The 27,234-nt window shown below is 36.9% G+C and overlaps 1 protein-coding gene across 8 annotated transcripts; it reads left to right on the top strand.

Annotated features, from left to right (window-relative positions):
• The first annotated feature begins 1,031 nt into the window (after positions 1-1,031).
• On the top strand, positions 1,032-26,044 carry cpeb4b (cytoplasmic polyadenylation element binding protein 4b). 8 transcript variants are annotated; one of them, XR_008355814.1, is made up of 13 exons: positions 1,032-1,472; positions 2,115-3,261; positions 14,042-14,132; positions 16,739-16,789; positions 18,600-18,623; positions 19,706-19,876; positions 19,978-20,067; positions 20,374-20,492; positions 21,450-21,564; positions 21,709-21,977; positions 22,110-22,378; positions 24,251-24,322; positions 24,443-26,044. XR_008355814.1 is itself a non-coding variant. In XM_053478173.1 (12 exons), exons 2-11 carry the CDS (start codon positions 2,155-2,157, stop codon positions 22,335-22,337), a joined length of 2,265 nt encoding a protein of 754 aa, XP_053334148.1. In that variant the 5' UTR covers positions 1,032-1,472; positions 2,115-2,154; the 3' UTR covers positions 22,338-22,378; positions 24,251-26,044. The 8 variants fall into 8 exon arrangements, 7 of the variants coding, with proteins under 7 accessions (XP_053334148.1, XP_053334147.1, XP_053334151.1 ...); XM_053478173.1 differs by having other exon boundaries at positions 24,251-26,044; XM_053478172.1 differs by lacking the exons at positions 24,251-24,322; positions 24,443-26,044 and having other exon boundaries at positions 1,032-1,460; positions 22,110-23,723.
• Positions 26,045-27,234: the final 1,190 nt, after the last annotated feature.

Here is a 27,234-nt window from a genome sequence, read left to right as displayed (position 1 = left end):
TTTGGTGGTAATGAGACTGGTTGAGTTTGGATAAACATAGAAGAAGAAGAGCAAAAATAGAGGGCAAGAATATTTTTACTATACAAAACAGAGAGAGAGAGAGAGAGAGAAAGATCATTTAAGCCACCAGATTATGGCAAAAATACATTGTATATGTAAGATAAGAGAATTCTGCTTAAGCCGGCCACTTACCAAAACATAAATAAGTATGATGAAACACTTATAAACATTTTAAGTAAACTTTTAAAAATAGCATTGTGCATGTCATGATTTTATCTTGCATTAATGCTGATGAAGTCATATACTATGTTACCAAACGTTTCAGAACACCTGACCATAACATCCATTGTGAAGTTGTAATAATATTCTGAAAATGATAGTGGGTATTCACTCATTCAGCTATCAAAAGCATTAACTAGGCCAGGTATTGATGTCGGGTGAGGGGGTCTGGAGTGCAGGCGGCATCTGAGGTTATCACAAATGTGTTCGGTGGGGTTGAGATCACGGCTCTGTACAGGACAGTCAGGTTCTTCCACCCTTACCATAGAAACCTGTGTCTTCATGGAGCACACTGTCATGCAGGAACAGGTTTGGGCCTCTTAGTTCCAGTGAAGGAAATCTGTAATGCCCCAGCATACAAAGACATTGGAGGCAGTTGTGCTGAACAGTTAGGGGAAGACATGATAGTCAGGTGCTCACAAACTTTTGGCCCTATAGCGTGTAATCCTGTTGTATAATCATGTAATCTTATCTGACTCTGATTCCCTTTAAAGTGCATAAGGTCCGTGAAGACCTTACTAGGCGGAGATTAAAGAAGGAAGGGCGGGTCCTCGGTAGTCAAATTACCTTAAAGGGCAGAGAGATCCTTAGAGCTCGCCACTAAATTAGAAAAAGATGGGCGCGGCTTTCTTCTTGGCTGACCAATAAACAAACGGCGTTGGGGAAACAGAGAGTCTCGTGTCTATTATGGGCGGGGCCTAATGTGACGGGGCGGAGATCCTACCGGAAGTGTCTCGAGAGCAGTCTCCTTGTCATTTTGGCTACAGTAGATTTCTGTGAGACGGACAGCAGCGGCGAAGCAGGAAGGGAGAGAGACCGCTGGCTTAAAAAAAATAGAAAGCATTTAAACAATGAAACCGTCGATGAATTTCACTACAGCTAATGAGTAAAACGAATCAGGCTATTTATATCGTTAATTCAATGACGTAACGTTGTTCGGTTAAAGCCTGAGGGTAGCAGCCTGCTAGCTGAGAGAAGGGCTGTGTCATTGAGGAGACAGGACACGTCAAGACGAGGAAGAAAAATCTAGGAAGCTGTCGCCAAGTCAGGCTCGGGGAAGATACAAAAGAGCTGTTCGACTAAGTATTGACATAAATCAAATTGTCATCAAACAAGCACAGAATAGTCTGCGGTTGTCGCATTGGAGAGGATCCTCTTACAGCCATCGCCTCGGATCAAGGGTAGGCAGTAAGGTGAAAAGTGAATTTAATTATTTACTTTACTCAACACAATGTCAATATTCCATGTGTCATTTTTTTCATTTTCTCACGAAGCAGGTGTTGTTTCATGCGTTAATTATGACAATTGTGATACGAAATGCGTATGAAATTAGAAGACGTCATCATTTTTCGAGCTCGCGAGATAAGCAACGTCGTTCGCTGTGGAAAGGCAAGGAAAATCTCAGGACCGTAAACGGTGTAGTTACCTCACGATTTCATCTTAACTACATGAACTAAAAGTAAAATAATAACCAGTTTTAGTATTTCCAACTAGGTTTCGTGTTCTGGCCTTTCCTGTTCAGCTAGCCTGTTAGCAAGCTAGTCGTGTCTAGCTGCCGGGTCGAAGCAGTTAGCCGGGTGCTAACAGGAGCAGCGGAGACGTCACGAGCCTATAATTAGCGCTACGAGGCGACGAGCAACCTGATAATTCACACAAAGTCTGTTCGATAAATAATCCGTGACGAGACAAAAGCAAAGCTCGGAGAATGTTATAGTATTGCTATTTCAAGTGCACTTTATTTTTCATGTTATATGATTTTTGTCAACGTGGACGGACGGTGGAAATCCTCCCTGCTAGTGTTGTTAAATTAACTGATTCGTATTGATCTGTTTCAGGATAAGAATACCGTGTGGCAGTCTTGACTGGAAAACATAAATGGGGGATTACGGGTTTGGAGTCTTGGTACAAAACAATACTGGCAACAAGTCCGCTTTCCCTGTACGAATTCACCCACATTTGCAACCTCCTCACCATCACCAAAACGTAACACCGAGCCCTGCTGCTTTTATAAACAGCAACACAGCTGGAAATGGAAGCACCGCTGGGTCACCCTGGCTGTTCCCAGCGGCCACAGCCCATAACAACATGCAAGATGATATGGGCAGTGACAAGCCCAAAGTCCAGCAGCAGGAGCTGCAAGAGACGCAAGAGAAGCAGCAGCTCTCCCCAGTGCACCAAGAGGGTGGCATCATTTCAGAGCTTGAGAAAGCTCGCTCCGAAGAGAGCAAACCCGAGAATGGCACATCTGAGGGCACCAATGGCAAGGAGAAGCTGCGCCTCGAGTCCCCTGTCCTGTCACCATTTGACTATCAGGAACCATCTGGTCTGGGCACAGCTGTCCAGTCCAGTACTTCCTCGTCCTCCTTAACCAGCTTTAACAACTGGTCCGCTGCCATTGCTCCAACCCCATCAGCAATTGTAAATGAGGATGTGGGTTTTTTCACCCCGGCCAGCAATGGTCCATTGCTATTCCAGAACTTTTCACACCACGTAGGCCCAGGTTTTGGCGGCAGCTTCTCTCCTCAGATTGGTGCTGTCTCTCAGCACCATGCTCCTCCACCCCACCCGCACTTCCAGCACCAGCAGCATCGCCATTCCCCAGCCAGCCCTCATAACCCTCCACCTTTCCCCCATCGTGGTGCCACCTTTGGTCAACTTCCTCATCTCTCCAGTGGCCTAAACAAACCACCCTCTCCCTGGGGTGCATACCCGAGCCCCTCACCCTCACCCTCTTCAGCATCCTGGAGTCCAGGCGGTGGTGCGTATGGCTCCGGCACTGGCTGGGGAGGATCTCGGGGTGCTGACTTCCGTCGTGGTTTAAATGGTGCCGTGACTCCACTCAGCTCTGTCTCACCACTTAAGAAGACCTTCCCAAACAATCACTCAGCCTCACAGAAGTACACTCGTCCTGGCACCACATTCACCCCCAAGACCTGGATGGATGAGACCGTTGGCCGTAGTGACAATGTCTTTCCCTTTCAGGTATGTGTAGAAAAATTAGTCAAACCAGAATTTAAAACAGATCATTAAGTTTGACTACTTCTTGTTTTTCCTTTTTACCTGTAATATTCCTGACAAAGGTTCAACTGTTTGAGATGGTGGCCTGTGGACAAAGGCATTGATAAAAAATGGAGCTCTGCTTTGCTAGTTTTGCAAATGGCTGAATAATGGCTGACGTCATCCCAAAATGCAAACCCCCTCCCTAGTGATTACACTAGTACGACAACTAATTTTGGAGAGTATTGTAGTGTAATTTAGGTCTGCTTGGCTATAGATTTAGGCACTGCAGTCCGTGTTGCCATCGCAGCTCCAAGGTCACCACCCCCATCCTGAACTCAGGTTTACTTCTGTGTTGTGTAGTAAAGGTGGCCTGAGTAATTTGAATATTTGAGTATTTGTTTTCTAATCGGGTATTGGTCTCTCACTATACTTTCCAGAGGCTTCTACTTATAGTCTTACTCCCTGTATAAGTGCACCTCTTAGACAATGAAATAGGGCTTTTCTATCCTGAACAGTGGATGGTGTGATCTAATTTGGATTTAAATGGATTCTTTTTTTAAATAGCTCATGAAGGGTGCAAGGGAAAACGGAAAGGTTTAAAGGGTTACAGTCAGACATGCTAGGTTTAACACCTACAGCCCTTATTTCTATTTCTCATCTTACTTTACTTTTTGTAAAGGTCCTGAAGTGGATATGTTATGATATCAGCCTAATTCCCCTGAACATAAACTGCTGATTTGTTTTGTTTTGACCATGGCTTATCTGTTGCAGTGTGAGACAAATTATCATGGATTATTAATTATTATGAGACTGAATAATTATTTTTTAAATAGGATCTATGTTGTTGACTTAAATGTTGTTAAAAAAACATAATTTTATATTAATAATTGCTTAATAGACATTTTTATAAAAAAAATTATTAATAATGTTTTATTTTAAATTATTGGGATTTACGGACATACAGGATGTGCATCCCTGATTAGGTGCAATCATATTTTTACAGCTATGGTAGATAGAAATATGGTATATAGTAATATGTTTATGAATAACAGAAACAAATAAATTTGTATTAAGGTATAATTTGTAATAATCCATATGTCATCATTTACCTTAGGTTTTGTGTCATATGCTTGAAATCAGGGAAAGACTTTATGATCACCTTGTGTGTTAAAAATGCAGCTGTATTTAAAATTATGGAAGATTACAGAACAATTCAAAAACATGTTTAGAAACTCCAAGTGTTGAAAGCTTGCAAAAATGCAGCATGTGCAACTCTTAGTATTTAGATTAGTTACAAAATGTGGACCTAATAAAATGTGAGACTAAAGTTCATAGTAGTTTTAGTCTACCTGGAAACACTGATGCAAACAATATTTTAAACTCTTGTATTAAGACAGATTGATTCTGGTCTGGTAATGCTGTAATTTCATGCTGAATGGAACTATTATAAGCTTGCTGGTCACATTTTTCTGCTCCCATCTGTTTTAACCCTCCCCTGTTTAGTCCAGCCAGCATAGGCTTCGAATATGAATACTGTGATGGAGTGATGGTAAAGAGAGCAAAGGATACAGTAAGACGGCAAAGAAAGCTTTATTGATGGTGATTATCTAGTGGATAAATTCAATTCAATTCAATTTTATTTGCATAGCGCTTTTAGCAATTTTCATTGCCGCAAAGCAGCTTTACACAATCAAAAGAATTATTTAAGTTTGTATGAAATGTGAATTTGTATGAATTAAAATGGTCAGTTTGTCCCTGGTGAGCAAGCCGAGGGCGACAGTGGCAAGGAAAAACTCCCTGAGATGGTAATAGGAAGAAACCTTAAGAGGAATCAGGCTCAACAGGGAACCCATCCTCATTTGGGTGAAACAGAAAGCAGTCAATGATCTGCATTTATACAGTGTGTTAGATGGCAGGCAGTTTAGCTATAATAGCTGATGTTAACTGATGTTAATATGGAGTCCAGGTAGTTATTGAAGACCCAGGTAGACTTGTAGAAAGTTCCAGTCCTGAACTATCGAACTGTCAAGTCCCCAGAGAAACACCAGTCAAGGCCAGAACCATTTTCTAGGTAGAGATTCCATTTTTAACCAACACAATTAGGCCAGTCTGCCATCAATTGTGGAGAAGAGATAACATGATTACTAGGTCTAACTGGTTAAATTTTGCAGAACCATTGTTGCCTCTCCTGATTATAAACTTTGTTTGAAATGTACATAGTTTTACTTTAAGGGGTCACTGGTCTCGCTGGTCTCTTGGTGCTTTGTACCTCTTTAAGTTTGTTCCAATGCCACAGTACAGCAGTCAGCATTACAAAAGATTGACTAAATAGGGAGTTTTGCAACCTCGGCAAAAATGTACTACAGATTTACAAAAGTTTTTTTTTTTACCTAGTAATCTTCTATTTATTCCACAGTGTATCTTAATAATTGCCAATCATCCATAAATTATCACTTATGTAGACCCACAGCAATTTGCGTTTTGTGACACCCAAAAAAACTCCTTAAAAGGCTAAGTTTACAGATGTAATTTGTAATGTAATTTTTTTTTTATCATATCATATGCACCCCTAATGTTTTAATCTGCAAGGATTTTCTTTAATACCAGTGTGTTTAAACGTAATAAACTGGTTTGATGCATTGCAATGCTGTAACTATGACATATGCTACTTCTAAATCTGCCAACTGCTGCACCACACACACTATTTTTATGGATGATAGATGATCTTTTCAGAATGTTGCAGAGCAATTGAAGGCTACAGTGCAAGACTCACAACTGCTTGCACAATACACGTGCACCATGCAGTTAAACACATTGAGAGCGAATGCAGGAGCGAATATACTTTTAATTATATCCTTAATATGTCCTACCAGGAGTGTGTTACCACAGGTCACAGCTTCTTTGGACATTTTCTGTTAAGGATGTCAACATGGTGTGTGATATTAGATGATAAGGACCTTTGATAGCTGCACCTTTTCCTAAATGTATATTCTAGTTTGTGTTCTGACTTAATGTTGATGTTTTCTTTTGCTTGGATGATCAACACTATGATATGATATATGGTTTACAATCACCTGAACAACTTTTAATGCCAATCTTTCCATACATTCAATGTGCATTTTCACACCACAAATTGATGGACAGGGCGAGTGTAAAAAAAAAAATATATATATATTGATGCATTATGGAATACGTCTCACTAAAAGTAGGAACACTTTGTGACTTGAGAAATTTTTGAAACATAGTTGGTAAAATGTTTTAATAATGCTTATTTTTTAGGCACAATTTATTTGTATGTTGTTACATGTGTAAAGGTTCTAAGGGCAAATCATTTTGTTGAACAGTCCTCATGGTTAGGTTGTGCATTAAGGATAAAGTTTGCAAACATTTGACAAGCTAGTGGTGGTATTTGCTTTGCATGTTTTACCGAGTAGGCTAATTCGTTGTCATGACTTTAAGAGATTCATGCCACTAGATGTGGAAGGTCTGACATAGTCTCAGGCTTGCATGGCTGCCTTTGAAACAGGCTTTGTAAACTTAACTGATCAGCCACCTCATGATAGTAGCAGCAGAATGAAACCAGAAGTTTGCATAAATAATGTCTGATAGATTACGGAGAAATGCATTCAGTCTGACTGTTAGAAACTTCACCATGTGACCAAAAACACACTGCCAACACAAGAAAAAAGTTGATTTCATACTAGTTAAGAAGCATTTCACCTCCTGAAGAGAGACTGTAATAAAACAAATAATAAATAAAACCCAATAAAGGGCGGGCAGGGTCTGGGAAAGCATTACAAAAGAAAAATCTGTGGTTTGGTGCAGGTATTTTAAGCAAGGGTTATGCAATTAATTAATAACTGTTACTTGACTCACTTTAAGACTATTCTGTTCCTGTAATTTGCTAACCTACATTTTGGATGTCTGTAACCAAAAGTGCCATGATCAAAGCTGTTTAACACATCTAGGTGTAAATATCTTATATCTTAAATGAATGCTTATGTTCTGATCCATTCTCTCATATCTCATCTCATCTCATCTCATCTTATTCCCTCACATTCTCTCATGGCTTGTATTTAGAGTTTCCCATACCCTTTCCATCCATCCATCCATTCATCAATCCATCGCTTGCCTGTTAATCACTTCTTAAATACGTCACTGTATAGCAGAAACAAAAGAATTTGCTTAGCCACTTCAATACTTTCAAAGGAAACTATAAGGGTGTTTATGGGTGTGTGTATATGTATGTTTTCTGCTCACCATAGTTGTAAGGTGTGTTATTGTAATTATCTTTCTGTCAATTTGAGTCAGTCTGGTAAGTTTCCTGGGCCCTGAATAACTTTAAAAGCCTACCAACCGGCAACATCTATGCCGCGATAAGAGTGCGATCGTGGCTGATGTTTGATCTGAACATTATCTAAAGATTTTAACTTGTAGTGGCATGACTTGTGTTAAAAAAAATGTTATAATAATAATAGTAACTAAGAAAATCTATTACAAAATGAATCCCTCTGGAAAGTATTTTGTTTTCTTTTTTTTTTCACCAAGGCAAGTTTGCCGTGTATACTTATCGTTTTGCGTCTGTGTTTTAATCTCAAACTTTGTATAAGGGCAAAGCACAATTTCCATGGGACATAGGTGTTAGTATAAACTATATCCCATGTCTAATTCTACATTAAGCTAATTTTGCATCTGACTTGACATTAATAATAGTTAGTACCTGAAGCTATAAGTACCTAAAGCGAATGGCAAACAGAAGCACTTGATTATGGTGTTATTATTTCAAGAATATATAGTGCATTACAGATATAAGTGCTGAAATTACACTTAAGCAAGGAGCGTAACTAATGTTCTGTTAACAGAAGCACAGCAAATTTTAAGGGAAGCAGCTTAACATCACAAAGACCAGAGCTGAGTGATGTAAGCCAAAACTCAAGCAACCCTGTAGCATTAGATAAAAGGAAAGAAACTCTCTGGCCACTCCCTGCATGTCAGAAGCTGTTTTCCCCTGCTTGTAGGTGTGTACTATTAAGTCTGTGTTAGATTTCAAGTACTGTGTGCGCATTGCATCGGCCTTCCAGGTCTTTCACTTTCTAAACTCCAGGCGTTCCTCTTAACTCTCGGTAATCTGTAATTGCATTGGTTTTGGTACGTGTCCATTATGAGTTTTGTTTTGGGTGGTCACCAAGGTGGCCTGTTCTTATTTGCAGCCTATTAATATCACACCTTACACCGCAGTGTGTTTAAATGCTCAAATGCAGCTGGTCACAAAATGCGTATTATTTTCCTAGAAGAGCACAGATAGTGTTATTCTTTATTTAAATGTGCGGCTATCAGGGAAATACTGTCAGATGGCTTTGTGGCTGAATTGTGAAAAACAAACAAGCATAAGGATGGACAACCAGTTTTCACCTAAATTGAGAACAGGTGACAATGGGCAAAGTTTTAAAATGTTTAATAAATAAAATAAAGTTTAAAGTTGACATAACTAATAAATACAAAACTTTACAAACTATCTACTATAGACATTTGTTGCATCTACTGTAACCCACCTGCAATAATTTAACAGCGAAGTAGATATTATTCTTGGTGTGCTACAGACTAGAATCAAATGTCAGCAATTCTTTTGCAGAAATATGACCATATTTGACTTATCTGGCAAAATATGATGCCTTACCTGACTTAGGGTTGGTCTGACTGGGGCCAGGTATGCACACACTGCCAGTTGATGTGGGCAAGCTGTTAAACATTTCTTGTTTTACGCGCAATTAAAGAAAAACATTTGTTGCATGTCACAGTGTCAGAATCACTTGTTGTGAAATACAGCCACACTTTTAGAATGTTTACCTTTAGGCATTTTAATGCTCCTGGTTGCTGTCAGAGCAAGTGTAGAGTTTGAGTTAGAATGTAAAAACCACATAAACGCACGCTTTGCTACAAAGATCAGTTGGATTTGTATTTTTAGAGCGTTCCAACTCGCATTCATGTGCATTTTCTCAGGTAAATTATATTTCACGTGTGGTGAGGGTAAAGATGTTTCTTACACCCGTTTCAGAGAACCAGAGGACATTTTAACCAATCGCTGAGGCATTTAAGCGGCACCTAAGTGAGGCACCAAAATCTGTGCTCTGATTAGGGTCTAGTACATACCGGTCATACCAGGACCCAACCCTAATTATGTTTTTTAAAATGTAGATTAACTTATGAATGTACAGGTGAGCTTTGTGTTGTTTAGTGGAAATCGGAGATAAATATTTAAATGCATTGTTCCAAATTATGGCTTTTGAAGGTAAATGTTTTTTTGAAATCCTAGGAACTCCAATTGAAATGCAAAGGGAAACCTCTTTCAGTTTCAACTAAATATACAGTTTATACTTGTAGTTTTCAGAACTGCATAAAATTGGACAATGTGAAGGGCTTCCAGGTCATTGCTAGATACTTTAATGTCTCATTGTTGTCTTATTTTAATTGGTGTTTAAATGGGGTTGTGCTTTAATCCATACAATGTATTTATTTGTATTTAAAAAAGATCCAAGTTATCTGATGTTTGTTGATATGCTTGCTCAGTTATTAGGTATTATTCAGTTCCATTCTTGAGAACCAGCACTTTATGTTCCTCGGATTACCTTTTGTTTACCATTATTTCTTTTTAACCATGATGAAGATGGAAACGGTGACAAGTTGTAAAGTTTATGGTTATTTAAATCCATCTTTGTGACTGAGAGCTGGTGCTGCAGTTTAATTACTTTCCCTTTAGCCCTGGAAAAATCTCTCACCTCCTGCCTTTGCACCCATGCCTGGAAACTGAATTAATAAGCTTTAGAGTAAATTAATGTGAAAGGCTTTGAAATACTTATAATAGACAGTGTTAAATCACTTCCTAACACCTTTTTCATTTCTCTTGTATTAGTTTAACTCGTGATATTTTGGATGATTTTACTGGAGTAAACTTTTTAGCTGGCAAATATTCCTTTCACTCAAACTGATGCTGAGAAGCTTTCTTGCGATTTCTCATATGGAAGATGTATCCCATGTTCATGAAAAAGATGTTTCTGTGTTTCACAAGGGTCAAAGACAAGGGGCAAAGAAAAACTAAGAATATTATAAAATGCATGGAATTTGATTAAAATTGTCCAGCACGTTATTAAAACGTGTGCTGTGTGGTCAACCTTAAAAATTATATATTATGATTCAGAAAAAAAAATCATTGAGTGTTGCATCATAAAAATGTACAGTAGAAATCATATCTATGGGTTAATAATTAAACTCGGTGTGATGAGAACAGCATTGGGACTAAACAGCTGTAAACTTGTTCCATAAGAAAACCATTTGTTAGTGAGACTAATCAGAAAAAAAGGGCTTCATTTTGCTAGGGAGCATTTAAGCCGCTGGAGGCAGTGCCATAAATCTGGGATTGCTTCAGTTTGTCAGGTCTAGGCTCAGCAATGTTATGTGGCAATAAAATGAAGTCAGCTGATGACCTGAATGTACTGAATGACCAGTTTTTCTTCCCTGATGACAGGCATATTTCAGCATGCAAACATTGAAAGAGTGGTCCTGGGAGCACAGGAATCATTTCACATATGCATTGGCCACCACAGAGTCCTGACCCTAACTGCAATCCAAAGTCTACTAGACTGTTGCATAAAGTTGTCAAAACAATTCTAAATGTGTGAACTTTCCTGAAAGAAAAGCAGACTTTGTATTGAAGCTGTCTGTTGTCTCAACAAGGTGAAGCTATAATTAGACAACACAGGTCCAACTGTCCTAGGACACAGACAACCCAAAATAACACATCATAACAAGGTTAAAGTGCCTATTAGCACTTCTCTTTTTAAAATTATGTTTATATTGCCAACTTTGTCTAGTGTTTCCTTGTCAGTTGACTGTGGCAATTGTATTGAGTCGTGATTCTCAAGATGATAATACTCCAAGGTTGTGTTCACACTTGTAGTTCAGTTCTTTTGGGTTGTACTAAAGCCTAAAATGATGCATTAGTTTTGGTTCACTGGTTTAAAGTCACTAGGCTTTAGACCAAAAGAATCATTCACATGGCTTATAGATAGTATGGTATCTTTACCAGCTGAAAAAAAAAAGTTTATAAAGTGTAGAGTTATAGATTGAGAACAGAACAAACATGACTCCAGATGGCAAATAAAATGTTCAGCAATGCACCTAATGTTTTTATTTTGTGATTAGCTCACAATCAATCAATCAATCAATGAATCACTTAATAAATGCCTTCCTGCCTGTTACAAGAGCACAGGACCACATGTGATAGTACAGCTGTTTATTAACAAGAGCACTCAAACAAACATATGACATTTCATTAAACCATTCAATTGCTGTAGGTTCATGAACATTTTGCAAACGCTTTGTTATTAAACTCATTCTTTGCTTGGCTATCATGTGCTCCTGTATTCTTGTGCGCTGTAGATTGTGTATATACTTGGATGCTCATTAAATTTAACATTCATTTCAGCAGTGTCAAATGTATCAATGACTTTTTAAGTATAAAACTTTTTTCTTTTTTTATTCTCTGCTTTTGAAACTCATCCAATGCTGAGCTTATGAACGTGTGTGATGTAGTGCATTTTTCCTTACTTGTTCAAACGTTCCTTCTCTATTTTAAATATCACAGATATGGAGTCAAACAGTGAACGTTCTTAAGAACAGTCATTATCAGATAATGCTAACAAATCAGATTTGGTTCCTTTTCAAATCTTTGGTCTGTGGTGTGTTCACATTTCAATTAAACCACACCATAGCCACACCAGAGGCACATTTTTTAAGAGATCTTGTTTGCTTGCTTGATGCGCACCCAGGTTCCCATTTCAGTGTTCACACTTGTTCAAGTGAACGAAACTAACAGAACAACCGCACCACAGTTTGTTTTAATTGAACCAAACATTTTAAGTGTGAACACACCCTAAGTTTGCAGCAGTAGCTTTAAGTGAGCACAGATCTGAGCAGCTATTGGATTTACTGTAAAGTGTTAAAAGGCTTTATGTGCAGGCATTGGAATTGTTGAATAGAATGTGGTCAATGTAGAAAAACTCTGTGGTGTGCTGTAATAAGTATCAGCTCTTTAGATTTTTCAATTTTTAGTTGGTGTCTGCTGATATTGAAAAGCTTGTTTCAGTCACATGCTTTATGACCATATATTTGTATCAGTCATTTTTCATAGAAATGAGTACGAGTGAAATTAAATGGGCATTTGGATTTATCATGTTTCAAATGCACTTTTTTACATCTGATGTGATTATTTTGCTCTTTATTTATTTATTTATTTATTTATTTATTTTTACAAATCTTCTTGTAAGAACAATGACGTCCTTAAAATCATGATTTTGATTAACTTGATAATCTTGGATCAACACAGTTTTGAAAATTCAGTGTCATTTTAAATTGTGTATAAAATAGAAAAAAATGGGTGAGGGACATTGTAAGGAAATGAATTTTAAAATGATCTGAATGCTTACTGGAAGTAAGAAGGCACCAAATTGTTCTTACCTCTCATGTAACATTGTCAACATGGTTGCTTAGTGTGTGGTGTTGTCACTTCTAAACTTTAGAGCCATCGTTTCAATCCCAATCTCTGGTTACTGTATGTAGACAGGTTTTTTTTATTTTATTTTTTTTATTTTTATTTATAGTACTGTTCTATCTGGGTTTTCTGATATCTTTTATGACTATTTCTTTCTGATTGAACTAAAATGCCTTTATCTGTCAGAGTGTAGGAATGTATACGTGTGTATGGTGCCGAATTGACTGTTGTCCCACCTTGCAATTTTCCCACCTTAGACCAGTGTTTCCAGGTTTGGCTGTGGATTCACCGCAATTCTTAGCATGATCAAGCTTTTACTCAAACAGATGAATGAAATGTGTACTGTATGTTAAATATTTAATTGGATGTATACAATTACTAATTAAATACACTCACTGTTTATTTAAGTAGGAGGATTCTTACACCTGGTCAACCATGCAGTTGGCCAATCTAAGGTGTATAAAATCATACAAATACTGTGCATAAGCTTCAGTTAATGTTCGCATAAAATCATCAGGATGTTGACAGAAAGCAACCTATCTGACTTTAACCATGTCAGGGTTGTTAAAAACAGATGGGCTAATCTGAGTATTTTAGGCACTGCCGATCTCCTGGAAATTTCTCACACAACAGTCTCTAGAGTTTAAACAACATGGTGGGAAAAAAAGAAATAGGCAGATGGTCTTGATACTGAAACACCTTGTTTTTGAGAGAGAACTATATAAAGACCAGACTGGTCTGAGCTAACAGGAAGTCTGTAGTATTTTAAATACTCAATTTTTATAACCGTAGTGAACATAAAAGCCTCTGAGCATGCACAACATTTTAAACCTTGACATGGATAAGGTACCATCTCTCTCAGATAAGAAAACGGGAATCGGAGACTGCTGTTGTTGTAGTCTAGCTACGTCATGGTGTAGTTCATCATGGTGTTCTTCCCAAGGCATCCTAAAAATAAGAACGCAAAAACTGAAAAAATGTGCATTTCTAAAGAGGGGGAAAATGGGTAGATTTGGGGGTGTGGGGGGGCGGGGGGTGCTGTTGTTTTCCTATCTACCAGGAAAACAGCCATTTTAGCTTGTTTGAAGTTCACAGGGACAGTTGCAGCCCTGAGGATAAAGTTGTAGCTTGAAATACAGTGGAAATAAGAAATGTATTTATCATTACCTTCTTGGCTATTAATGGACATCTTTTCCCTCTTTATTTCCTTCACAGGAGCGTACTCGATCATTTGATGGCTTCAGTATGCACTCCCTGGAAAATTCTCTAATTGACATCATGCGGGCTGAACAGGACACCCTAAAAGGTGAGAAAGAGAGACAGCACTTAAACCATGGCCCAATGGATGCCTGCAACCCCCTATTTAAAAGATAAACAAAAAAATAAGTAATGAGTCAGGTTGATTTTTTGCACTATATGCACTATATGTACTGTATATTTCTACTGATGTCATATTCAAAGCAAGGTTGTGAGGAAGGTATGAATGCAAGCCACCTCCACCCTTGGGATTTTTCTTCTTCTGTGGTTTTCTAGTTTCTGAGGTTATCAGGTCCTGATCCTTCACAGGTATTAGAGAATGTTTGAGATTTGATTCATGCTGTTCTTGTGTGTGCATATGAATATAAATAGGCAGCAGTTTGATGCACAGGTGATCATGAGATAATTAATTGCATGTAATGTCCTTTAATTGTGTTCTGCTTTAAAATCATTTTTTATTATTATTACTTTACACTGTTGGATTGAGAAAAATTTACTTTGATTCAGCCGAGTGCTTTGAGTTATCAACTATGTCCATGCATAACTTTGTGCATGAACCATGCATATACATGTTTCTATGCAAAGAATGTGATTTGTCAAGTTATTCCTGTGTCTAAGGAAGTGCTGGGTTTTAAAAATACTCCCTTTTCTAACAGTACATACTTTATTTCTTTCAGTTCTTACTTTTCTCTTGTTTTGTCTTTTGCCAGTGCTGATTGTTAGGCAGTCAGAGTTCTCTTCAGGGACGGGAGCTTACTTTAACACTATTTGATTCTTCAAGATCTCACCGTTTGTGAGACCACACCTGAAATAGTCATCTATGCATGCACTTTTATTGTGTAAAGCTTACTGGCTAACATTCCTATTGCAGAGTAGGTAACTGCATCTGATTGCAATTCTCATTTTTTTCTGAGGGGAAAAAAAGTCTTTTTTTTTTTTTTAAGAAATAAAGCTATAATTAAGAAACTTTTATTTTTATGTGGTGTTAACAGACTTCTATACCCAGTACAGCAGTGGGAAAGACAAAAATAAGGAGAGATTTTTACACCAAGGCAGGTTTAAATTCTAATTTGAGCATTAGATTGCACATAGATAGACATGAAATCTATCTAAGTGCTAAGAAGTTGCTTACGATAAAGGGCAAATTGAAGTCATTTCTACGTATAAATGTGTGTGGCCACGCATGAGCAATTTTTAATGTGTAGTATTTATCAAAATTCATCACGCACCACTGTGCATACATACGTGTGAGAAATTGCAATTACCGTGTGCATGCTGGTGGTTCTTGTACTCCGAATTAGGAATAGTTCTGTGCACACTTTTTTGAGACCATATTTCTGCATTATATTTCATGTGTTTTGCTAGTTTAGTTGTTGAATTGTTTCCAGCAGCGTCCCATCAAGGTTTAGGATTAAATAAGTGTCTTAATAGGAGTTCCAGTAATTAAGACCTAATTGTCTCCGCTGGAGTCCACCGTTTCCATTTCCTTTCTTGGACAGCAGGGACGGTGCACCCACTGATGTTGAAAAATACATGTTATACAAGTCAGAGAGAGAGAAAGTCTGGTGTTAAAAGCTTTGAAAGGCTTCTGGCATTGTCAGTATTGTCCTTTGCCAGTAGAAAGGGTTTTCTGTTTTCTTTGCAGCAACAACATGTTCTTCTGTCTTCAGCACTGGCACTGGCCTCGCCACCTCATTGCTCTTGTAGTGCCTTAACCAAGGAGGAATGGGTGCACTGGAGCATTGTTGAAAGGAAATGTCAATGTTAATTTCATTGATAAACAGTTTCCCTTTTTATAAGTAAACATGGTCAGTCTTTTTTTTTTTATTATTGGAGCTTACTGAGTGAGATTGTTCAGAGGTTTAAACTTTTAAAAGTGACCTTGCAGAAAGTTATTACTCCAAGTGATTCAAAAGGTTGTAAATCCCTGAGAGATGTTTTTTGAAACTAAGGTTTTGTGTGTGCTTGTTTAAAATTAACATTCTCTTGTGACATCATATTGTGTCTATACCATATATAGCCTAGAGAAAAGAACCGTTTAGCACAGTATTGTGATTAGTCTGCTCTTTCATATTTATGTTCAGAATTTCTGGGTCCTTTAAATCTTGTACAAAAATTATACGAAACTTCTCTCTTTGACTGTGATATTGTGTGAGGTAGTTTTCAATCACTGGTTCAATTTCTTTCACTGTCTTTAATTTATAGAAGTGGCCTCAAGTAATGTAGCTTTTTTTGATGTTCCATTTTTCTGACAGCTGTAGTAGACTAGGGAAACTACATGCAGGGTGGTAAAGAAACCCAGTTAGTAGTTTCTCCATAAAGAACCTTCTTCTCTTAAGCACTTTCTGCAGGACTTTTCTAAGATATAAATAATACAAATAATGCTGAAATATTTCAAATTATGTACTATTAGTGATTTAGCCTAAATAAGAGGCATTTTTTAATGACCGACAACTAAAATATTTAACCGTCAAACCGGTTTTTCTTTCTTTTTTTTCTTTTTTTTTTTTTCCGCCAACACACATACGTACATGTGTGTTTGTGCAGTTTTTCCCATAAAAAGTACATTTACAAACCTTAAGTAGCCAGCGGACACAGATGCTCTATACTGCTTTCGGTCATGGACTTAATGATTTATACCCTCCTCTCCCAAAGGTCGTCTCGGATTCACCCATCCAGGAGGGGACAGCCCTTTGCCTATAAATGGTGCGTAGATGATTTTATTGCTTTATTGTGCTAGCATCGTTACCCTGTACAAGTAGATGGACTGACAGGTCCGACGAGCTCAGTGTTGACAGAGTCAGCAAGATTAACAGAATGTTTGTGCCTAGCAAGCACTATCCCTGTGTTTTAATGCAAGTCATTGTTGCTAAAAGGGTGGGTAGGTTTTGCTCTTTTAGCTAAAGCCTACAGTATTTGCATAGCTTTAAGACGTGCTGATGCAAATATTTATAATTACCAAATTTTTTATAGGGGTTAGATGAAATGTACATGGTTCCTATTATCATGAGAATTTAACGGCCATTTTAAGAAAGCTAATCATTTTTAATTGATCATTTTAAAACTATTTAATTTTTCACATTAAAACATGTCTAATTATAATCCCTCGATTTTCTAATGCTATGATTTATTTAAATTAGCAATAACTATTCTTTAGCAAAAAAAATATCAACATGTTGCATAGTTTGAACATTGTGAGTTAAAAAATCAACTGCAAAAAAAAATAAATCTCTTGCTGAGGAATTTTTCTGTAATTGTTTAGACATGTACTCGTCATTCTTCACTAGGGAAGTTTGCACTTTCGGCTAGTTAGTGCATACCTCATATATGTGATTGAAACCAGTAGGTACTGGAGATGTTGATGTACATATGGATGTGTATGCTGAATTATTATGAAGCTATAAGAACACAGGTACCCATCTTAAAGGATTTTCATTTTGGGAACTATGTTGCTAGTAGTATCCAGTGTTGTGCTGAAGAGTTATATAGTTTCTTGATGGTATGAACTAGGAACTGCAGTCACAACATGAAGTGATGAAGGTGTTGGTGTACATGATGAATGTATCATTTTTACATATATTAACCGATTCATACAGTAAATTAATGAGTTTATGTTAGTAATGTATGTAATATACAGGACTGTTAAGACTTTACAGACATTACTGTTAAATGGCATTGCTAAATAAAATTACTCTGATCAGCCATACATTTTTACACCACCTGCCTAATTATTGTAGATTGCTCAAACAATTTTGATGTTGGAGGTGAAGACTCCACAAGGCCTTATGAAGGTGTGTGCTGTGGTATTTGGCAATAAGACATTTGCGGTACATCCTTTAAGTCCTTTAAGTTGATTACAGGATATTAATTATCTAACTGAGAGAGTCCATTCCTGTTAAGGAACAGTGTTGACATGAAGGGGTGTACTTGGTCTACTGGTGTATTCTTACATCAGTAGACCACCAGTGTATTCTTATTCTATTATTCTGTGTCAGCCTGAATTTGCTATAGTAGCTTTTCTGTGGCATGTCAGATTTTCTGACCCACCTGCCTTTTTGGTGTTTCCAACACCTCAACTTTGAGAACTAACTGTTCAGTTGCTGCCAAATATATCTGACTGCTTAATAAGTGTCATAGTAACCAGATAATCGATGTTATTTACTTCACATTTTTGTGGTTTTAATGTTTTATGGCTGTTTGGAGTATATTAAAGCTGCCCAGTACTAATTAGGTATGGGTTTTTTTCCAGTGCAGATGAAAAAAATTATGCTAATAATTTTTGTAATTGGTCAAAATGTACTTAGAGTGGCTTCATATACCTAGAGTCTACCCCAAGTTGAACTTGTATATGGGGAAACACTGAAGTGTTGATTTTGCTTGATTTGTTACATTTCCTTGTGATCATTAAAAAATATATATATATAAAAGAGAACTACAGTATAGACCTCTAGTCAGTAATATACAGAAAGCATTTTTTGCCCATGCTACCTTAAATGTGGTCTTATTTTACATGCAGCAAGGAATTATGGGAGACGACGAGGTAAAGAAAAATCTTTATAAATTTTATATAAGCCAAAAGATATCATGGAAAAGTGTCATTAAGCATTGTAGGCAATTATGCCTGTGCCAACGAATGCATGATGTGACAAAATGTATTTGCATGCACATTGTACAGTGTTTATCTCTATTTGTGACTTCTTGCACATTTTACCTCTCATTTTCTTAATTATAAGAAAAAAGCAAACATTTGAAAAGAAGAAACATTTGAATTTGGACTTTTAGTTCACTGACTCCTGACATGAATATAGCCATAGAAGCTGGAATGCTGTTAAAAAAGCAAGAAAGAAATAAACAGCAAATGTACAGTATGAGGGTGTTCAAGTCAAACCAGGACTCGTGATGAAATTTTTCGTGAATCGAGGTGTAAAAACTATTGACATTTACAGAAGACAGTATGGTGACGACGCAGTAAAACATTTGAATGGTGCAAACATTTTAAGAGGCCATACGTCCAGGAATAATGATCTCGGGCGGGGTGTTTTAAACCCCACTGCAGTTGTTTTCATGAATATTCAGCAAGTGGTGCTTAAAAATCTATGGATAACATCTAAATAAAATCTATGGATTGTATTGAAAAATAAAGCTTGTTATTCTGCACAATCAAAAGTCCCAGTTAGACTTGGATGACCCCTCGAACATATTTATTTATTTATTTTCAGCAACCTCTTCATTCTGAAGACATGTCATAAAAGTAGCAGTTGTATTTTAGGTCCAGAAGCATCCCACATAGTAGAACACTAACAGGAATATACAGCTGTACCAAAGCCTGAGTCTCAGCTGAGAACCCAGCTTGCATTTTATTAAACCTAAGGATAAGCCTGCTAAGCCTGTTCTTGTCTGATCTAAATTCTGATGGAGAAACAAAATATTCAAAATGCAATAATGATTAATGTTGCTTAACTTTTAAGAGTTTTTGGGCCTAAAAATAATTAGTATGGGCCTTGTATGTAGTATTTATATGTATTATCATGTATGTTTTTTTATTGGTATTTACATATACAGTACATAGACCTTGGTTAGACTAGCCAAACAGGTATTCATTGCTTAGAGGCTCTCTTTTAGGTCATTCGTCTCTCTTCCCAATGGAAGATGGATTTCCAGATGAGGAGAGGGCAGAGCAGAGCCTGCCTGGCCTGGGCTCTCCCCATTGCTTTCCTCATCAGAATGGAGAGCGAGTAGAGCGTTATTCACGCAAGGTCTTTGTGGGCGGTCTTCCTCCAGATATAGATGAAGGTATTTTAGCCCATTTGAGTAACAGTTGGAAAAAGCAATCTATCCATGAGCATTTGGGCATGTTTTTTTTATTTGTGGTGTCATTTTTTTTTTTTAAATAGATGAGATTACTGCTAGTTTCCGTCGCTTTGGACATTTGTTTGTGGACTGGCCTCACAAGGCTGAGAGCAAGTCTTACTTTCCACCAAAAGGTATGTGAGGATTGTTCAGTGGTATTTTACATTTTGAAACATAAAGTCAGTTTATTAAATAGTTCGGTTAACAAGGATGACATACTATTTTGAAATGGTATGACAAAATGCAGTTTTTAATGGGAAATGTCTAGTTGTCATAGTAACTGAGAACACTACTGCCAAGTCTGGAGATGGGTAGCTTAAACTATTTGCTCAATGCTTTGTACTATTGATAGCATATTATATTGAAATAACATTTTAATGTACATGTTGAACATGTGTATATATGGTTAATGCCCGTTTGTTTGTTTTTCCCCCCTAAAGGTTATGCATTCCTTCTGTTCCAAGATGAGAGTTCTGTCCAGGCTTTGATTGATGCCTGCATTGAAGAAGATGGCAAGCTTTACTTGTGTGTGTCCAGCCCCACCATTAAAGACAAACCTGTAAGTTATTTTATGGATGAAATATCCCACTTTAAAAGCTAAAGTGTTTTACCTTGTTTTGTAATGAAACTGTGTGTGATGTTGTATATGTCACAGTGAGAGGTGACAATCATGACCTGGTCTAGATAAAGCTGTCAGTGAAGAAAAATGAATAATATCAGTACATGTGTCGTGCAAGTACCATGTACAGTATGTTGTCATGAACTAAATGCCTGACTACCTGCAAGATGGAAAAAAAAATATATATAGTATTTTTATATACTCCATATTACACCATTTAAAAAAATATTTATTTGTTTATGTATTTATTTATTTATTTGAGGGGTATAAAGCCTATTTGATGCAAACTGTAGGGTGTGGAGCACTCATTTTTGTGCTTTCATGCACTACTTTGGTTAACATGTAAATATTTGTACCAGAAAATATTATAAACATAATAGCATATTATCACAAAGCTCATAAATCCAATGAGAATTTTACCCTTCCAAATGTAGTTACATCTCACATGTAGATTAGATTTTAATGGTCGCCAGAGTGTGCACTTCTGTATTACAGTAGAGACTGAAATGAGTATAATCCGCGTAATACAATGTTAATATTGTATGTTGTGCTTGCAGCTAGAAATCTTGCCGTTGTTATGCACAGCACACAATACTGTGTTTTCAACTGCACAGAGGATGTTGGACGCAGTGCTGCAGTTTTTTGGGGGGGAATATGCACTTAAGCGTGGCGCATCACATTAAATAAAATCCTTAGTATTAGTAATTTAAATATCAGTTGTTTTTAATTGCTATTAGTAGTGTTGTACAAGTCTAGCTGTCTATGTAAACCTTAATAATAATTGTTGGTTATAATGTCTCCTGCAAGCCCATTATGCGGGTCTGTGACCTAACGTTGATTATCTATGGCATTTTTTTAAGCTATACATTATTAAACAGAGCTGGTATTTTTTAACAGGTCCAGATACGTCCTTGGAATCTGAATGATAGTGATTTTGTGATGGATGGATCTCAGCCACTGGATCCCAGAAAGACCATTTTTGTGGGTGGAGTGCCACGCCCTCTGCGTGCAGGTATGTCCTGTTTTAATGATGCTTTGTTTTCACATCATGCATATTTATGTAATTCATTGCTAAATTCATAAAGTCTTCCATGATTCGCTACTCAAAAAAATGTCTGTCTATATGTCTGTCTGTTTGTCTTTTTTGTGATCATAGTGGAGCTGGCTATGATCATGGACAGGCTGTATGGTGGTGTGTGCTACGCAGGGATTGACACAGACCCTGAGTTGAAGTACCCTAAGGGAGCAGGGAGGGTTGCCTTTTCTAATCAGCAGAGCTACATTGCTGCTATCAGTGCTCGTTTTGTACAACTGCAGCATGGAGAGATCGATAAACGGGTCAGTTCTGGCTCTCACCAAAACCACTCTAAAATACTCTCCATCCTCCCTTCATGGAAAGAGGCAAAATACACCGTTTTAACTAACGTAATATATTGTTTTTGGAAAAAATTGCTTTGTCATGTCTGCTTTTGTGCTATACAATTATATGCTAATGGTTATTAGTATGCATTTACTTCTTTTCCGAGCCCTGACTAAGCGCTCCCGCTCTTTCAACAGGTGGAAGTGAAGCCATATGTATTGGATGACCAGCTGTGTGATGAGTGCCAGGGCACACGGTGTGGAGGCAAGTTCGCTCCATTCTTCTGCGCCAACGTCACATGCCTCCAGTATTACTGTGAATACTGCTGGGCGGCCATCCACTCGCGTGCTGGCCGAGAGTTCCACAAACCACTGGTGAAGGAGGGTGGTGACCGCCCTCGCCACATCTCCTTCCGCTGGAACTGAGGTTACACAGGCAGGGGGTGAGAGGGACGAGGGAGAGTAGGGTAGGAGTCGCAAAATCATTGTCTAATGAATGCACTTTCTGTTGCTGTTTCCTGTTTTAATTTAATCTGAAAAAATGTCATTAATTTAAATTTTTTGTGGATGTCAATCCAAAAAAAAAAGTTCAGGAAGAAAATACAATGTGTGATGCATCTCTACTATTTAGGTAATGCCATTAGATTTCATTTTCTTGGTGCACAGACATGAAATATTGGTAATTGAGTATTGGTAATTTGTTCTTAAGTAACTGTTGTGGCTCAATTAGAAGTATTACATTTTCTTTTTATTTGATTTAAAAGGCTACAGAGCAGACCTAACAAAAGGTGTTGCGAAGAGTGCACTTGTTTCTTTTCTGAATAAAGTGCAGATGCAGTGTCAGAGCCCAGTGTTTAACCAAAGCTTAATTGGGTTTTAAGAACAGTAAAAATAACAAACGTTGATCAGTAATTCAAAACTATATTGATTCCGCCGATGTCTGGGCTTGATCTCAATTTTTGCAGGAAAACTTATACCTCAAGCTTAGCTGCTAGTTTGTTGAGCAAGATGTAGAACTCAAGCTGGTCTCCCCTATTACATGCTTGACCACAGAAAAAGGAATCGACAGCAGAAACGACAGTTAGAAAATCTGTGTTGTCACTTCCTGAATTAAAAATAAGATTTACAGCGCAACAGAGCATCCTAGTGGGGAACGTACAGTATGGTGTTGAGGATGCAGCAATCTGCATACAAGCTGGTTTAAACAGCAAAGAATTTTTATTTCATGGGGCTCTGCAGAACTCAAAATAGCTTTTTTCAGCTTACCTTGAGGCTGGTAATTATTATTTTGTCCAATAATATATGCTTACTTCCAGGTCTTTAGCCTTTTTTAAAAACACTTGATGGCAAAAATAAATAAATTAATTAATAAATTAATAAAGTGCTAAAGATAAAAAAAAAAACACCCCATATACCTCCTGTTCTGCAGTATCCACTCAGCCGAAGTTTTGAAGCATAACTGAAGGTAGTTTACCACTCTACTTTATCCACTTTGACTTGCAGCATAGAATTTTTTTTATATATGTTAGGGAACCAAAGATGGCTGTGCAGTAGTGAGCATCATGGCTCACTCTTGTTTTTCCTCCTTCCCGTAAAAGTCTCATTTCAGTTTATTTAATTTTTAAAATTATTTTTATTATTTTTATTTTATTTTTTGCCCCTCACTCCCTTTGATATTTAAGACCAGATGAACTCCAACGAACCAAAGATTGGCCTTGAATTGATAAGCATGCAGTCAAAATCCAGAGTAACACTAGTGAAGAAAACAACCACACACACACACACACACACACACACACACACACACACACACACACAAATAAAAAACAATGAGCATAGTGCATGCTGGCTTTTCCGCAAGTCCACCTGCTTCTTTTCCAAAGGTCAAAAAGGAGACGTATGTAGTTCAGCAGCCGGGTATCATTTTGAGAACTTGCTAGCTGTTAGGATTTGGAACTGAAATGTTGTACTTCGAATATAACATCCAGTTCAAGTATGATTCCAGACTTTGGCCATCTGATAGTGCTAGCATAAAATGTCAGGGACATAGTGATGAATCGTAAACTTCATACACTAGTGAGAAACGTATCCTCACGTTGGCTTGATGATGTTCCAGCGCACCCACGCAGCACCACCACTAAAGCTCCTGGGTGTTCTGGTTATACATTTTAGAAGTTAAAACACTTTTTGAAGAATTTGCTGTTAACGAGATGATAAAGATTATTTTCTACATGGCCTAATGATTTTTGGTACAGTGTTTTCTAGCTAAATTATTTTGTCATGCACATATGAACATTTATTATGCACTACTTTTCTAAATACTTTTGTTTTTTCAACAGTCATTTTAGGCACATTTTTCACAGATGGGAAAACTCCTTTTTGCAATACCTCAATTTTTCGCATTGTGAAAGGTAGCTTTTGTACTTTTGTTACTGAGAGATCTGCATATATGGAAATTTTCTTTTAAGAGAAAAAAAAGTCAAGTGATTTTAATATATATTATTTTCAATTATGCTTTTTATACATTTCAGTGCTGAGGAATCTTTACAACTAAGCGCACACTTGAGTTGATGCGACTTCAGATCTGCAGAGGAAAGATCAAAAGTATATTGCTTAAGGTCTTGGATCTTGTACACTAGATTTTAATGACAATATATATTAAGAAAAAATTAAATAGCATGGCAAAAACAAGTTGTCATTAAATTAATGTTAATATTCAAAATGGTTATCCTAGTTGGAAATACTTGTCATTTTGGTTTCCTCTCCATAGCTGGAATATAAACTATAATCTAAGGAGAATGCTAAATTTGGCTGACTCTCGTATCACAAGAATGGATGTTTGATGTTTAGATATTTTACCATTTAAAAAAATATATATATTCTTGAACTGCCAAATAGCTCCTATTGTAATCCTTAGCATGCATGATGACAAAAATAAGTACATGAAATAATATGAAAATTAATTGTTGTGGTTGTGCACCAGATGTTTCTAAACTTTTTAATTTGTTAAGGACACCCTGCACCCTCTTGTATATTACTCTTTTATGCCTTCCCCATAATCCAGTACATTCAGGATGCACAGGAAAAAAGCTAAAATTTAAGCAAAGAAAGAACTTTCAGAATTAAATGGAAAAAATTAAAATTGGCCATGCAGAACGAGCAATTTATCAGACACTGTTGAAAAGACTTGAGAACTTCATCCCTACTGTCTGTCTGAGGTAAAACCAGAAACCTATTTGGAGGAAGGGGGAACTTTAAGACTTGAATGTGGTAAATGTTGCAAGTTAACTTCGAGTTGTTATGTGCAATACTTTTTTTGAACCTTTTTCCAGATAAGGACTCTTTGCAATGTAATTCTTTAATGCCATTTTTAATTGCTGACATTTAAAAGAAGATGTTAATATGTTTTTCACAGTCATTTTCTACTGTTATTGTAATCCTTTTCATGCTGGTGTTTGTAAAAAAGAACAGAAATCAAAACTATTTGTACTAATATAAAATAATTGAAGTTATTTTTAAAACATTAAAGGTTTTTGTGCTCATTTGCTTATTTTATTTCAAGCTACTGTGATTGCATTGTAATTATTAGGTCAATAATGTATTTAGCTGTTTATTGGTATATTTTTAATTGGAATGTATAATTAATTTTTATAATTTTGATCAGATTTTTTGTTATATTTTTGAGGTGAAGCTTTTAATATGTTAAAGTGTCTAGTTTTTACTAATTGCTATATTGTGCTCCACAATATATGGTTCACATTTTCTGAAGGAAAAGAAATATTTAAATATGTCTGTTAATGATGTTACTTAATGGCAAAATTTCAATAGTTTTTAACTGTGTATGGGAAGGTTGTTGTATTTATTAATAGCATTTTTTTACTTAAGATATCACCTTAATTTTTATTGTCATTTCACTTTATAAGTTCCTATTTTTGTATTTTCCTTTGTAATTAAGTTATGTTACACAAATGTCCATATTCTAGGAGTTGGTCTGTAAGTGCTAGTGAAACAAAAAGAAAAATCTAATGTTATTTAATTGTTTGCAGCCAACTATTTATAACAATATGCATAATTTTTAAATATTTGTAATGTGAAATGTTGAATGAATAAATCTTAACTGTGACAAGGCACAATGTTTGCTTTTGTGATTTTCTTGCATTGGTCTGAATGTTCTCCTTTGAACCATGTCTCTTCGAAACTGTCTTTCTTCTTCAGCTCGCCATTAACTGTGTCCTCTGGCAGATACAGTATACAGTTCTGTGCCAAAGTCTTAAGCGAACCCTCATTTCTTTATATTTATACCAGTGGTGCTGAATACTGGTTGGAAAGTAAGTAGTTTGTAAATGAGTGCATGCCCTGCGATGGATTGGCTTATTGGGTTAAGGTCTGGACTTTTACTAGGTTATTACAAAATTAGATTTTTTTTTTTTTCCCTTTTTCAGCCATTCTGCTGTAGATTTACTGGTGTGCTTCTATCATTGTCCTGTTGCATGACTCAATTTCAACTAAGCCTTACATTTGCCTTAGAATACTCTGGTATACAGAGGAGTTCATGGTCGACTGCAAGGTGCTCAGGCCCTGTTGCTGCAAAACAAGCACAAATCGTCAACTGTCCACTCGTAATGCTCGTTCTGTCCATGGGATATTGTTCCATGTGCTATGTTTAGATGTGGTTTTGTGAACCTCTGATGTGCTTTCATATTTTTTTAGACAGAAGAGACTTTCTCCTGGCATCCTCCAAAAAAGATTGTATAATACTTAAGTCTTCTTTAGATCGTACTGTCATGGACTTTAACATTCAACATGCTCAGTGAGGCCTGTAGTGTCTGAGATGTTGGTCCTGGGATGTAGCTCTTGTTATGCTAGCAAACATGTTCGTCTGAGATTGTGGTTGCCTAATACTAAGACTCACTAGGTACTGAAGTACACTACGCATCATTTGTGACACATCACGTTAAGTCAGATATTGAGTGACATTTGGGGGTAATTTAAGTTTTGCATATGTTCAGACCGCTGGTTAAGCAAGTTCTATTTTAATACCAAATGTGTTAGTGTATCTTGTTCAGTCCTGAGACATGGCCAGTGTGAGTTTATTAACAAGGAGGGCATCAGACATTTACTCAGTCATTGTCTATACCAGGGGTACTCAAATATAAATTTGAAAGATCCACTTACCAAATTTCTATTCAGTCCAAGGTCTGGAGAAGTGACAGTCCAATTCCAATTAGAGAACTACACAAAAAGGCAATCCCAAAACCTTTGAACTATAAACAAATAATGACATGGTAGATCTTTTAGTGTGAAAGGTAACACCTTCTTTATG

The sequence above is a fragment of the Clarias gariepinus genome, chromosome 19 (assembly GCF_024256425.1).
Source record: "Clarias gariepinus isolate MV-2021 ecotype Netherlands chromosome 19, CGAR_prim_01v2, whole genome shotgun sequence".
Taxonomy (NCBI): domain Eukaryota; kingdom Metazoa; phylum Chordata; class Actinopteri; order Siluriformes; family Clariidae; genus Clarias; species Clarias gariepinus.
The sequence above is the reverse complement of the archived record's forward strand: the minus strand, read 5'-3'. Positions and strand labels throughout refer to the sequence as shown.

Coding starts and splice junctions, on each gene's coding strand:
- cpeb4b (XM_053478173.1), top strand. CDS start 2,155: ATGGGGGATTACGGGTTTGGAGTCTTGGTACAAAACAATACTGGCAAC. Junction 20,068..20,373: donor GTCTTACTTTCCACCAAAAG/GTATGTGAGGAT, acceptor TCCCCCCTAAAG/GTTATGCATTCCTTCTGTTC. Junction 21,565..21,708: donor GCCACGCCCTCTGCGTGCAG/GTATGTCCTGTT, acceptor TTGTGATCATAG/TGGAGCTGGCTATGATCATG.